Source organism: Pseudochaenichthys georgianus, chromosome 9 (assembly GCF_902827115.2).
Source record: "Pseudochaenichthys georgianus chromosome 9, fPseGeo1.2, whole genome shotgun sequence".
Taxonomy (NCBI): Eukaryota; Metazoa; Chordata; class Actinopteri; order Perciformes; family Channichthyidae; genus Pseudochaenichthys; species Pseudochaenichthys georgianus.
Genome location: NC_047511.1, coordinates 32798677 through 32812942, shown reverse-complemented (window position 1 = coordinate 32812942; position 14266 = coordinate 32798677). Strand labels below are relative to the sequence as shown.

General features: G+C 43.2%; 1 protein-coding gene across 3 annotated transcripts in view; it reads left to right on the top strand.

Moving 5' to 3' along the window:
- The window catches only part of rimbp2b (RIMS binding protein 2b), a 96381-nt gene extending 82250 nt beyond the window's left edge, over positions 1–14131 (top strand). For all 3 annotated transcript variants that reach the window (XM_034091266.2, XM_071204392.1, XM_034091267.2), the window contains 12 exons: positions 1–514; positions 886–1035; positions 1531–1692; positions 3147–3917; positions 4992–5100; positions 6968–7149; positions 7369–7537; positions 7685–7747; positions 8029–8132; positions 8832–8858; positions 9332–9403; positions 11609–14131. The exon at positions 1–514 is cut by the window's left edge and continues 119 nt beyond it. In XM_034091266.2, coding sequence (XP_033947157.1) covers positions 1–514; positions 886–1035; positions 1531–1692; positions 3147–3917; positions 4992–5100; positions 6968–7149; positions 7369–7537; positions 7685–7747; positions 8029–8132; positions 8832–8858; positions 9332–9403; positions 11609–11767 — 2482 coding nt within the window. In that variant the 3' untranslated portion in view covers positions 11768–14131. The remainder of the gene's footprint in view (positions 515–885; positions 1036–1530; positions 1693–3146; positions 3918–4991; positions 5101–6967; positions 7150–7368; positions 7538–7684; positions 7748–8028; positions 8133–8831; positions 8859–9331; positions 9404–11608) is intronic.
- The last annotated feature ends 135 nt before the right edge of the window (positions 14132–14266 follow it).

Sequence of the window (14266 nt, the reverse complement as noted above, 5' to 3'; positions counted from 1 at the left end):
CTCGCCCGTGGCCGTCATCCCGAACAATCTCTTGGGCTCACCACGCCTCTCCCACCGGACCACTGCGCCGTCCCATCCTATGTCCCACCCACAGTCCCATCCTCCTTACCCATCAACATACCCCCCAAATCATCCTCAGCCCCAGGTGCAGCCTTTGCCTCGAGCCCAGCCCCACACTCTGCCCCACACACAGCCGCACACGCAGCCCGTCTGCCAACCCCCTCGTCATTTCCCGCACCAACCCATGCCCAAGTCCAAACCGTTAGTAAGTGCCAGAGAGCAAGAAACCAAAGAGCATGAGGTGGGAATGCGGACAGCCCCGCCCTGGGAGCGAGCCCCCTCTCCGCTGCCCCCCATGCGGGGGCCCAACCTGGAGCCGCCTCACTTCCAGCCACGGCGATCGCCCTCTCCTCAGAGGATCCTGCCACAGCCTCAGGGAGCCCCCATCCCCAACACCATCGCCAAGGCCATGGCACGGGAAGCTGCCCAGAGAGTGTTTGCCGAGGGCAACCGGGTGCGTAGGGCTTTCATTATATCAATTGTAGCAGTGGATATTAATAAAGTGTTCATATCAACATGTGATAGAAATAAGCCAAGATTTTTGCTTGGTTATATAATAATGCTTATTTCCCCTATTTTTTCCATTCTGAACATAAAGGGACCACAGCCTGAATTTCATTATACAATAACCATGATCTTAAAAAGTATTGGTTTAATTTTATTTTGGAAAAAAATATGGAGCTATATTAGAAAAAGAAAATCGAAAAGAAAAAATGTAGATGACCACATTTTTTTTCACTTAAATTGAGGGGAAAAAAGGATTGAAGGAAGGTAACAATACTTAATAATTTTTTTTAAAAATCAAAATAACATCTCTGTTATCAGGTTGAGAAAAGGAATATCTTTAGTGAGCGAGGTAACGCTTTGCATCCAGTCAACTCTGATGAGGAGGAGGATGGCTACGACTCTCCTCATGCGAGGAGAAGAGGAGCATCCGTGGATGAATTCCTCAGAGGATCAGAGTTGGGGAGACAGGTACTTTGTGTTTAGACAATGTGTATCGCTTTCTTTTAAGAACAAAGCAATCAGTACGTACTAATTAAATCAATTCACATCCCATCATATCAAATGAAAGCCCATCTTAATGAGTGTTCCTGCATCTGTACAACATTAACGTGATCTTATCTAAAAATGTGATGAAAAACTGAATTACACTTTCAGTGCAACTTGTGTAGCTAGACAAGAGTTTTCAACAGCACACCACATTCAGAATTTGATAATCGCTGTAGACATTTATCAGTATTGATAGATAAAGGGAATTAAGTGGGTTTGCCAGCCAATATGAGTGTGAAGTTGTCCAAGTCTTAAGGTGACATTATTGGTTGTAGACACTTTCTTTATCTACTTGGTAATGGTGACTATTGTCAAATAGTTCACCAAACTAAAAGGATAACATTTAAAAAATTAAACTTGTTACTTAATATTCTCCTTTTCAACTCTATTAACTTCTCTCTTTCATTTTCCCATCAGCCCCACCATCAACACTACAGCCACAGCGAGGAGTACCACACGGAGAGCAGCCGGGGCTCTGACCTGTCCGACATCATGGAGGAGGACGAGGAGGACCTTTACTCTGAGATGCAACTGGAGGAGGGCCGTAGGCGGAGTATAAACTCTCACAACACTCTTAAGGTACAAATTGCACACCTTCTCTCTGTAGTGGCCAGTGGGAGGAAGTGGGGGAGACAGGGCTTTAGGGAGGGAGAGGGTCTTTCCACCTGCAGAAGTGCTCTCTCTCACAGGCTCTACTACCAGGCCCGTCGTGGCTTTGCCCGGTACCCCCCCACCCACCAGCCTGCTCCTACACCCTGTACCTCCATCACTGCCGATCAAGGCTAAGCTCATGGGAATGGCTCCTTATACATAGCTGTACCGCATGATCAGGGGGAAAGCTTAATAAAGCATAATATTGAGTTATGGTTTGCATTTTTAAGCTCTTCATACGGCAGCAAAGGTTCCAAGTGTCAGGTGTTAGAATGTGATTCTGAAGTGCACATTTTAACATACTTTACTGTATTGAAGGGTCACTGCATATCAAGTGCATATGGGAATCTCATTTAAGTGAGTACTTAAATGGATATATTCACGTTTGTTTATGTTCGTAATGTTCTAATTTTTCTATTGTCGATGTAAATGTTCACATTATCTGTACATGAGCCTGTCTTCATTTGGTTTGTCAGTTAGTATGTGTCATATGTATGCCATCATGTTAAGAAACTCAGTCTCTGTATTTTAGTAGAATTACAAAGCTAATACAAAATCATCACAGATTTCGTTTTGTCTCGGTTATTTTGAGTTAAATCTGTACAATTATTAGAGTATTTACTCTTTAAATACACTAATGCCGCATCTCTTATGTCATCTCCATCTAATTGTTATACTGTGGCACATTATCCACCCCTTATACTTCTATCATAGACCATTATTGTTTTAAAACATGTATAGTGACTATATAATATAATAATATACATTTTTCATTAGATATTGTTAAGAAAATAGTCACTTATTAATTGTCAAATTAACTTCTGCAGTTTTTTTCTGTGAGTGCATTGAAGTATGTTTCACTTTATTCTAAATGGTATCATTATGTAGCTTATTCTCCCACTCAGCTTTATGTCGTTATCAGTTTCCTTTTTGGAAGATGTATTAATTCATTTCATCATCATAGTGTTTTCACTTATCCCTCACCCGTGAGTCACTTTTTATTTTGATGGATATTTGTAATTACTCACAAGCGAAATTCCCTTTTTTACACATTAACTTCCAGGCCTCGCTCAGATTATCAGTTTTATTATTTTTACTTCTCCACATTTGAGCCCACACCGATTCCTGTTCAGAGCATGCCATTTTCCTCCTCACGGAATGAGACTGCATGTTTTACTACATTGCCACAATTAACTAATTCTGTCTTTATTTTGTCTTTTCCCCCCCATTTGTTCTATTCACATACTGTGTTGTTTCCTGCCTGTTCTAAAACCTCCGAAAAAACTTTTCAACCCTCCTCACAAAAATCTAAACTGAACGTTTTTGAATTGAACTAACTGAACTGTGAAATTGTGGAACTTTGCTCCTGGTCACGACTGAAGGCGTATTACAAGCGCCAGGACTTAGCCGAGGAGAGGGACTGCTGGGACCTCCAGAGGGAGGTGGTGAAGCAGAAGTCGCTCCGCAGCAAGCGCCTCCACAGCATCCCCGAGGTGGCGGAGGAAGAGTCCGACTGCGTGGACAGCATGGGCCAGCGCCGCTACGAAGAGGGCAGGAGGCCAGGGACGCCACATACTCAGCGCAGGATGTACCCCCAGGACCCCCACATGAACAACCATCAGAACAAGAACTCCTGCCACCTGCAGCGGCAGCGCTCCTCGCCTCGCTTCACCGACGGTCGCTGCGGCTACAGCGCAGACGACCGTGGCTTGGTACGACCCAACCGCCAGAACACCAAGAGTCCTGACAGCGGTTTAGACTGCGGCAGTGAGGAAGAAGGCTCTCTAGGCCGAGGGTATCGAGGGTACTACACTCATGGGAGCCCCATGCGGGGGCCCATACAGATCATACACTGCGAAGGCCCGGTAGAAAGGCGTGCGCTGGCCATGGGTCGCAAAAGAACTCTGACTCGCCAGTGCAGCGTAGAGGAGGAGTTCGCTGACATCCCAGCGACTACAGCCAAGTCGGTGCACAGGGGGGACTTTAGGAGCAGGGAGCACTTTGGGCCCAGTCAGGAGGTTGGGCCCAGAAACTACTCCAGGGAGGGGGCCCTGAGCGAGGGCAGGCTGGACGAGCTGGACAGGGTTTATTACAGCCCCCACAGGGAGGCTAGGGCCCATTCTTTGTCCAGGCTCAACAGGGACCAGCCGCTGGTGTGTGATTCAGACTTTCTGCTGTACTTTCATCAGCAAGCTGCCGCCATTCTGTTTTCTTAATGTTGTCAGTTTTTCTTTATGATGACCCCCTTTTTCTTTTCTTTCATTTGCCGTTTTGTTTTTCATTTTTATGACACATTATCACATGTTCATGGTTGGTCCGACTCGATGTTTTATTTTGTATGTGTTACTTTGCTTGTACTCAGAATGTCAGGTGGATTTTAAAGTAGAGTTTTCAATTACCTAAAGGCCATTTACCTACGTTTTGACTTCTCATGTCTTTGAGGGGAAAGGTTTCATGTAAAGGAAAGTGCTGCCCCGTCTCTTCTTCCCCTGCCTTCTCTCTGGCAGCTGCCGGCTTCATTTGTTTATCTCCATGACTCGGCCTCTGCTGCTGTCTCGCACCACTTTGTGCTTGAAGCTCCATTTCAGCCTGCCTCTCATTGCTTCATATTCATATTTAGGCCAGATCAAGACTTCTGCAGCCTGCGGAGATTCATTTAGCCATCGACCCATACTCATCATCTCTTGCTTGCCTCTTTCACATGTTTCAGCAAAAACAAACTTGTTCATCATCACTTCTCATATTAAATGTTTTGATTTGGTACATCGCTCCAGGCTAACGTTATAATGGCTTTCTCCATCTAACTACATATTTATCCATTATTTCACTCCTTTTCTTCTCATCCACTCTTTCTCTTTAATCATCAATCGTGCCGCCATTTGCTTTCTTTTCTCATCAGGAGCTGACATGCACAGAACAAAACAAACCAAACAAATGGTCTTTAGCTAACCATCTGACCCTTTCTGACCCCCAGTCCATGTTGTTGTGTTGGGGGTTGATTTGATTTACTTGTTTTGATGGTCTGTGGGGTTTCCTTATTGTTTCAGTTTTACTATTATTTTGCTGCCCTAAGGACAAATGGAAGTCACAACATTTGCTCTTATGGTTTTTTTCTGTTGTTTTAACAGGATTGTGGGATTCTGTAAATACCTTATAAAGTTATCTAATCTTCAAAATGCAGGCGGTTCGTTGTTCTAACGTCTCGTCTTTTGTTTTTCACTCTAAAGATCATTGGGAACTCTTCATCACATGGAAACTCTGATCGCCTGGACCACTCAGGAAGGAGGGTGGTTCACATCGGCAACCCCCCTCAACAGCGGCAAATCCCATCCATTGGTTAGTGAGGTCACCACATGAGGAGAAGCGTCATCCCACCTGCAGGGCCACTGATGTTTGTGCTATTTATACCATGTGTTTCCCTTACCCATGTGAGCCGAGCTGTACATCTCTCGCATAGAGCTTAACTGTCACGTAGACCTTTAATTTGTAGGGTGAATGCACACCCTGTAGCTGTCCATCCTCACAAGCTGGAATTGCCAAATGTTCACATGCAGTTCTGCAGGAAAGTCTTCCCAGATACACTCCCTATGCCTGTGTTTACTGTGGGTTAACATGTTTACATGACCAACCAATTTGACCTCCCAGCATTGCTGTTGTACACCCAGTGACTCCAGAGTGAAACCTGTTGCCTTGTACACCCCCCCACCTCAGGGCAACCCCATCATCCTACTGTCTCAGCATGAGTGATTGGGCCATGGGGTAGAGCAGAGTGTGTGTGCGGGGATCTCTGACCATAACGTTGTGATTGGTGTCTTCTGTAGAGATCACCATGGACAGTAACAGTGAGGGGAGTGAGGGGAACCTCTCACCCGTCAAGGAGGATGTTAACTATGGCAGTGTAGCTCGGCGCAGGATATGGCGATCTTTGTCCTCAGAGGATCAATATGGTATGTGGTGCAGCTGACTATGACAATTCACCTTGACGATGCCAGAAAAGGCCAAGAGTCGTTTTTTGAACACATGCAGTGATATGGTGGCCTTTGTTCTGTGCGGAACAGTTAGCCTCTATAGCTTAGCTATGCTGAATAAAGCATGAATAAAGCTGACGGGGGAAACCAAGACTGGCCCCTTTCCCGCTTTTTGGAGAATGAAAATCCCTCCCCTGTATGTACTCCTACACCTTCAATCCCTAGAATCCCCAACTCACTCCTACTCTTCCCGTTCACCCTCCATATGCAGGCCACTCACCCACCCCACAGTAACTTACCCCGACCTCCTCTTCTTTTCCTTCTCCTCCCTCCTTCATGAGCCAGTAGCCCGTTTGCTTTAATTTTGCATGAGCCGTTTACAATACAGTGAGAAGGAAAGACTGAAACACATTTCACATCTTCAAAAAGTCACCTTTCAGTTGCTTAGTTAGTATTGGTTGCAATACCTCTGAGCCATCATCCAGACTTACAATCTGCCATTGAAACATTTAACATGGTGATCCAAGGGAAGCATGGGGAACTGATCTCAGGTTCATCCCTTCCCCCTCACTGATATCTGCGATGCCAGGAACTGCTGGGGCAATTGATGTGTTATCTCCCTTGGGAACGTGCCTCCTTTGTCCTTTTCTCGCTGCACATTGTTTCCAGATGTGACCTCAAAGCATGCCTGTAACACCTGCATTTGATATAGGAATGCTCTCCTCATCGTGTCCAATCCCGGGAAAGCATGCATGTTAATTAGCCTCTGTGAGATAAGGCAGTGAAACAGCAATGAACAATAGTGCAGTGTTACTCGTGTCCTGGTGTGCACAGTCAGTTCAGTTTCCCTTGCAACCTGAAATCTGCTTGACATGTGTTTCCTGTCTGTGCTGTGCTGTACTGTGCTCCCTCCGTGCTGCTATGTTTAGAGACTGTCACGCCAGCTAGCAGAGATGTGTGAACGAAGAACCCCACCATGTGCCACGGTTGCACCGAACCTTTTTCTGTAAAAGCACCCTTTGCTTTCAGTGCGGGAACCCGACAGGAATATGGTTTCCAAAGTAAAAGAGATTCAAACAAAAAGCAAGATTTTCGGCTCTTTTTTCACACATGCATCTCATCGCCCTCTCCCCTGTCAGCTCTAACAAAGAGACATCTTCTGCTCTCATTGCCTCTACAGCCAGCGTGGCTGTATAAGGCTGGTAGTAGCAGCAGAGGCCTCCTCTATGTTTCAGACGGCTATGGCGGGCGGCGAACCGGGCGGGGACGGCGCTCCCCGGAATACTACGAGGAGTCGGAGCCGGATGAGATGACGCGTGTGTTCGTGGCTCTGTTCGACTACGACCCCATGTCCATGTCTCCCAACCCTGACGCTGCTGACGAGGAGCTTCCATTCAAGGAGGGCCAGATCATCAAGGTGCAGTTCTTAGACACTACAAAGACCTATAGACGGATTTGTTTCATGCATAGCAAAAAAATTAAATGATGCTTGATTTCTTGTCTCTTTAAATCCTCTATGCCCAAATGTTGTCTTGGCGAATGCCTTTACTGTAGAAGTGCCTTTTCTAATCCTTGTTTTACATATTACCTGTTTCTGGCATGCCTTTCTTCCCCTGACACTTTGTTGTTCCTTTAGGTCTTTGGGAACAAAGACACGGATGGTTTCTACAGGGCGAAGGTCCGGGACCGAGTTGGTCTGATCCCTTGTAACATGGTCTCTGAGATCCAAACAGAGGATTATGATATGATAGACCAGCTACTTAAACAGGGCTTCCTGCCACTCAACACTCCTGTGGAGAAGTTAGGTGAGATGTTTTCCTTCTGCACCGCCTTGCATTCTTCTGTTTTTTACTTTGCCTTTATGCCCTCCCTGACTTCCAACTTCTGAACTGTCTTTTACTGACACATTTATCCTTTCCTTTGCTCTTATTCTTTTCTGCTTTCTTGTAAAGTGAACTGTGACCGTTTCAAAGATGGCCGCTCAATAAATCGCAGGTCCAGAAAGTCCAAGCGAGGTCTGTGTCCAGTGAGATGCTCTTCTGCTCTTTACTGCTCCTTTCCTACTCCTCACCATCTTTTTTCATCTATTGACTGCTTCAAACTAATCTCTAATATATATTTTGTAACTAGGCTTACCATAACTAAAAACATGAGTGTAGTTTAGCTTGCAAGCCAGATTATGACATTTCAAAGCTATCATGTTTCATCACAGCTCATCACATCCTTCAGGAAAGATGATATGTTATTTCCACTGATTTACTGTTTTTCTGTTTATTATCACTTGTTCTGTAAATAGAGAGGAACAGGCGGAGTGGCCGGCAGCATCCGATGTCCACACGAAGAATGGTGGCTCTGTACGACTACGACCCCCGGGAGAGCTCCCCTAACGTTGATGTAGAGGTACTGCCCTCCTGTGGCTCCAGATATTCACTTTAATCATTCTCTGTCACCACCATCATGTAAACAGATGCATAAAGCAGTCAAAGCACAAAGATGAGGATGTTCAATGTTTTGTTTAATGATTTCACTACTTAAAGTCATTTTGGGAGATAAGCATATTCACTGTGTCGCCAAGCTAGATCAGATTGATGCTAGTCTTGTGTCTGTCAGGTAAATATGAAGCTAGCCAGAGAATGGTTAGCTTAGCTTAGCTCTAAGGAAATAAGCAGGGTGAAACTTCTAGACTGGCTCTGATGAAATGTTTAAATATACAGTATCTGCCTCTGTATTCTGATACTAGCAAAGAACTGAAATTAGCATGTTATACCTAATTCGTGTTCAAGTTCTTATTTTAAGAAGTTATTAAACTTCCATGTAGTACACGGTGTGCACTATGTACTTTCTTTAGTGAGTTGTGTGAGTTTTGACGGGGTAGTTTTGTCTAGAGTTGAACGCGACTGTTCTGCAATTATAGGAAGTAAGAATCGCATCATTTGACCACTTCTTCTTCAACTCAGGCAATATGTTACCAAAGGGCTACAGTTAGCATTGTGTAAGATACAGGATTGAATTACTTTCCCGTGCTGTTGTTTTGCCCCCCCCCCCCCCCCCCCCCGTTCACTTACTCTCACCTTTCTATTGGCACTGGCACCGACACAGTATGAGGGCAACAGACTGAATGAGGAGGTGAGTGAGGAAGAGGAGGGTATGGTACTGTGTGCTCAGTGTGTGTATCCTCCCCCGTTTGTTGGAGTGCAAACGAGGAGGTGGGCTTCAGATGACGGGCCCTGGCGGTCATGAACACAGCCCTTCATGCGTTTCTTCAGCCAGCATCTCCCCTCCTCAGTTTGGTCCATTGTGTCGACCTGTCTCCTAAATACTGTACATACACTGTGTTTGGTCTGTGTGTTCTGACCCCCCCCGTAGGACAGATGTGCCCAGTGTGTTGCAATCCTGTCTTCAAAGTTCCAACATGTGATGCATCGACAGTTGCAACAGTCCGTCTGCAGAGACTGAGTTGACACTCGTGTTTAAGATGCATCACATTCATTTGGAGAAGGAAGCACAGCATTTCAAACCCCTCCAACCCCAGTACACCTGATGTTTTTTAAATCTGTTTACTGCTGTCCAGTATCGTAATGCTCTGTCTCCTTTGACAGCCTGAACTGACTTTCTGTGCCGGTGACGTCATCACAGTTTTCGGTGAAATCGATGAAGATGGCTTTTACTATGTAAGTTCTAAACATTTCTATTTTCATGTCCTTTTAGCATCTGTTTCTGTTTTCCCCTACTATTTCAGAGCACAATGCATCTTTACAGGTGAACTACAATAGGTACAGTTTACACCAAAACACATCTGTGCGTTCATCATAGAGTTGTGAAGTGGGAGGATCATTTTCACTATCGACAATACTGCCAAAAAATGTTTAGATTCATTGTTTGCTCCTTTAAATGAAAAATGTGAAAAATATCCGTTATAGTTCAGTCTAAGATGATGTCTTTGAATGTTTTATCAGTCTAAAACTGAAAGATATTCACTTTAACACAGCATAAAACAGAAGAACTGGCATCTTCTGAATTTCAGAGGCTTTTTGCATAACAAACCAAAAATGTCTATCAAAATAGTTGTGATTTTGTTTCTGTTGTTCAACTAATCGTTCAAGCCTTTTTCACACCTTGGCTGCGGCTCATTGGTAATGTAGCATTTATAGCAATAAAAAAAACATGTATGTCTTGGAAACAAAGGAGAAGTCATTAAACAGGTGGCCATAGCTTGAGTGTACATTTATATTTTCTTTTTAAATGTATTGTAAATCAGAATACCTTTATTAGTCCCACAGAGGAGACATTTGCATCGTTACAGCAGGAAAGAGCCACAGAGAGCTTAATGTTACATATGTTAAAAAAAGTACTAAGTTATGATATAATAAAAAATGTAATAAAAAAATAAAAGTAAAAAAAAGTGCTTTTCAAAAACCATCCAATACGTCAGCAGAGTTAGGAACTAAGATTTGTGGCACCATCAGTATATAGACCCATTCATTTCTTCCATAGACAATGTCCTGTGATTCATGTTTGGATCTGCTGAATGTACAAATCAAATCAAATCAAGTTTTATTTATATAGCACATTTATAAACGATTTTTGGTCGAGCCAAAGTGCTGTACATATAATAAAAATAGCCTACAGTAGAGACACTTGGCACAAACTTGTGTTCATGCTTATACATTCTCGCATCGTCCTCCCATTTCTCAACTCTATTGCAGCTTGATTTGAAACTGGGGCGATACTCTGAAACTGAAGGGTAACATTGAAGGTTTCTCATTTCTCTAACTCCCCTCCTCGACTCCTATCCTCGACTCCTATCCTCGTGTCTTAGTGCCGCCCACAGGAGATGCGAGCGGAGGAGCCGAGGAGCCGAGGAGGGAGGCGGGAGGAGAGAGGAGGGGAAGCAGCAGGCGGTTAGAGAAATGAGAACTCCTCTCCCCTGAACGGTCATTTTAAAGAGACGTCCATTAATAATGACAGGAGGCACAGCAGCCCTCTGTCTGATGGACAGATGTGTTCATGATGACTTACAGTATATATTCATTGACAGTGCGGTATAATGAGACAATAACAGGCTACAAATGCGGACATATACACACACATATATATTTATATAAATATATACAATTTCAGAATCAAACAAGTGTGAGAGCACTCTCATAATAACGTAACACAATCAGAGACTGGATATATCCCCCCCCCCCTCTCTGGTCGCTGAAATGGGGAATTGAAATTACGGGCCAAAAGTTTTATTTACAAGTATTAAAAGTAAGCAGAGGACACCAAACCAACTGAGACCTGTCTGTCCGCCGCATCTACGCACTGTACAACACACACACCTACACACTGTACTACACACACACACCTACAGCTCCTAAAGCATATAATATCAGAATACAGCTGTTGTGTATTTTATTATGTGAAGCACTAAATGGTCTTAGAAAAATATCGACTCTTTGTTTGTAGATATCTACTAAACTAAAGCATACAAATACAGAAAGTAATGTAGGCCTGTTATACTGAGTGATATACATTATACACACTGCTCTGCTTTCTGCACCGACCTCACAGCTGTTCTCACTGAAAACATCGCGTCACCGTTCAAACAGTTAGTAAAATAATATCCAGGGGATGCATGCAGAGCTGTCATTGGCTGAGATAAGTCAGCCGTGCGCCACGACTCTTTGAAACATCACTGTTGCCGGAAATACATCCGCGGAGGAACCATCAGTGTATCCTCGGTTATAGCTCCTCCAGAGAGCCTCCTCGATCCTCGGTCCTCGATGTGAATTCGATTCGAGGAATCGAGGAGGGGAAATTAGAGAAATGAGAAACCTTCATTGAAAGCTAAACTCAAATGTGTTTCACTGTCCTTGTGTGCTTCTCAGGGCGAGCTCAATGGACACAAGGGACTAGTTCCTTCCAACTTTCTAGAAGAAGTGCCTGACGATGTGGAGGTTTTTCTCACTGACTCACCATCTCGATACCCCCAGGACACTCCTGCACGGATAAAGACCAAAAGGGTACATGCTCCTTCGCAGTACTAGCCCTCTGTCATCCATTTTCAGTTCCCTCTATCTCTTTTAGTACCGTGTCTGTGCGTCTCATTGAAGTACAATGGGATTTCTGACTTTGGAGCATTACACTGTAAATAAATAGATGTCTAAGATCTATGAAAAAATAAAATTTTAAGACTAATACTTGACAGAGGTACTTTTATTTTTCATGTTTACCGCTGTGAAAGGGGGGGGGAGTTGTGCATTGTATAACACATGGATATATTGTATTCATAAAGCATTCTCAATGAGAGTGACTTTTTACTTGTTCTGTCATGTCTTGAAAAAGAGCAGTTAACACTTTTTGCACATGCGTATTTAGCATTCTAACAGATGCTTTATGAATATATTCTGTATCTGATCTCAAATAATTTATAATAGAGTAAATAGTTTTGTTGTACTGAAAGATGAACTATGTAGTCTGTAGCTCAGCATGTCCTATATTCCAGATGCATGAATTCTTGAACATTTTCTAAAAAGAAGAGTCTAGTGTAGTACAACTTTTGTATCTGCTCCTGAACGCCTTGTTTTGTATATTGCTTTCTTGTAAAGTAGCACGCAAAGGTCACTTAGCCTATTTTGCCATCAGAGAATAATTTCAGAAGTAATGACTTACTAAATGTAAATATGTGATGTTATTTTTGTGTTTAACAAATAATGCAATTGTTGAAATATGAATAGGTGTCATGAGATATTTCTTTCCTTGTGTTCTAATTTGCCATTTGTCATAGTGCAAACTATTGAAATGCCATCACCATATTTTGTTTTATTCCTTTTTCTCACCCGCTTGGCAAAACAGAAGAAGAGTGTTCATTTCACACCTTAAAGGCTCTGTTTCCGTCACGTAAGTGAGCAACTGAGGATACCAAGTTTACGCTCCCCTCGTCTAATGCAGATGTCAAGGGTACCCTTAGCGTCTGGTATGCAACATGTGTTTTTTATCTGACATTCCTTCAGTGCTGCCATGCCTTTGGGTAGTCTTAGATCCCTCTTTGTTTCACCTCAACCCTCAATACTGTTTGTTGGTAGGCGACCGTCACCCCAGCCAATGCATTAGACAAGAAGTATGGTATCTTCAGTTGTTTCTCTGAGTGTTGTACATGACAATGTTCGTCTCCTGCAATAAGTCTCCTGCTGTAACTCATGGTAAGCTAAAAGGCCGTAGTTTCACAATTACATGCACTAATTCAATTTAAATGAATAGTACTTAAGACTACTCGAGTGCAGAAAACCCTCAAATTCTATGCAAAACTCCAAAGAATGATACCATGAAAATATTGAATTTGGATTTGCAGTTCAAAAGTAATTTGGGCCAATTTGGGATTGTTTTCTTGTATGCAAAGAATAATGTGAAATGGTAAGACAAATTACTTTATGCAAATATAATAACAGTCCATGTTTATCCAATCCTTAAGCATTGAAGTTTAAAACAGTGCTAATGCTGTGAACCAAGATTAACTATCACAGTAAATTGCCAACTGATCATTATTGAATTAAAGCGAGACTATAACATTTTAGCTTACTAACGGCTACAAATGAGTCAGATTATGCTGAATTGCTACACTCATGTTCAGCATTTAGAAATCTGACAGTTATGTTTGTTTTACAGCAATAACTACCAACCTACCTAATTTACTGCTAACAGTAGCCACCATAAGGTGAATACAACTCTTTATATGCGAGTGTAGGCATGTTTTGTTTTTAACAGTCCCGCTTTAAAGTCAGCATAATGAAATACAAAAGATTTTGATACGTTACATGTTCTGATGTTTTAACCACATGTTTATATAAATGGAATCTTTGACCATCTGTCTTTCCAAAGTGCAATTTAAAGGAGCCTTTTAGCTCATGATTACAGAAAAGGAATGGTGACTAGTAGTTTCTCTGTGACCCAGTTGTACCAGTAAATATCCATATTTAAGGGGAAGGAAAGTGAATGTGATATAAACATGTCCCACTTTTCCCAAAATGCAAATGTGTTGAAGTGAGAGGATTTGCCCTATACTTGATATTTATTGTTGTTGACAAAATAATGTGAAAGTTAGTGTCATGCTTACATTTTGTGTTGTTGTAGCAAATTCCTAGCAGCTTCATAAAAAAAAAAATGCTGATTCTCCCTGATAGAGGGAGGGGGCAGTGTATCTTTACCTGAGTGCACGGGACAACGTCCAGGGAGGTAGACTTCCGATCTCTGGTGGCCCTGCTGAGGCAGAGAGGACTTAGGAGTCAGGGAGTAGTGACTGAGGGGGGAGGGACGGCTGACTTTTTAACACCCTCAACTGTCCCTTACGGGTCTTCCATTAGGTTCCACTGGAAAACTCGGGTCGGCCCAGAAGAGCAGGCCCTCCCACAGAGCGCCCGCACCCCTCCGGCTCCGGCCCTGCCACCCTGTACTCCTCCAAAGGAAAAAAGGACTGCTCTCCAAAGGAAAGACACTGTTGCAAGGACTTGGCACTGTAAAATAGTTTCTCCACATACATCCTTGTAGTG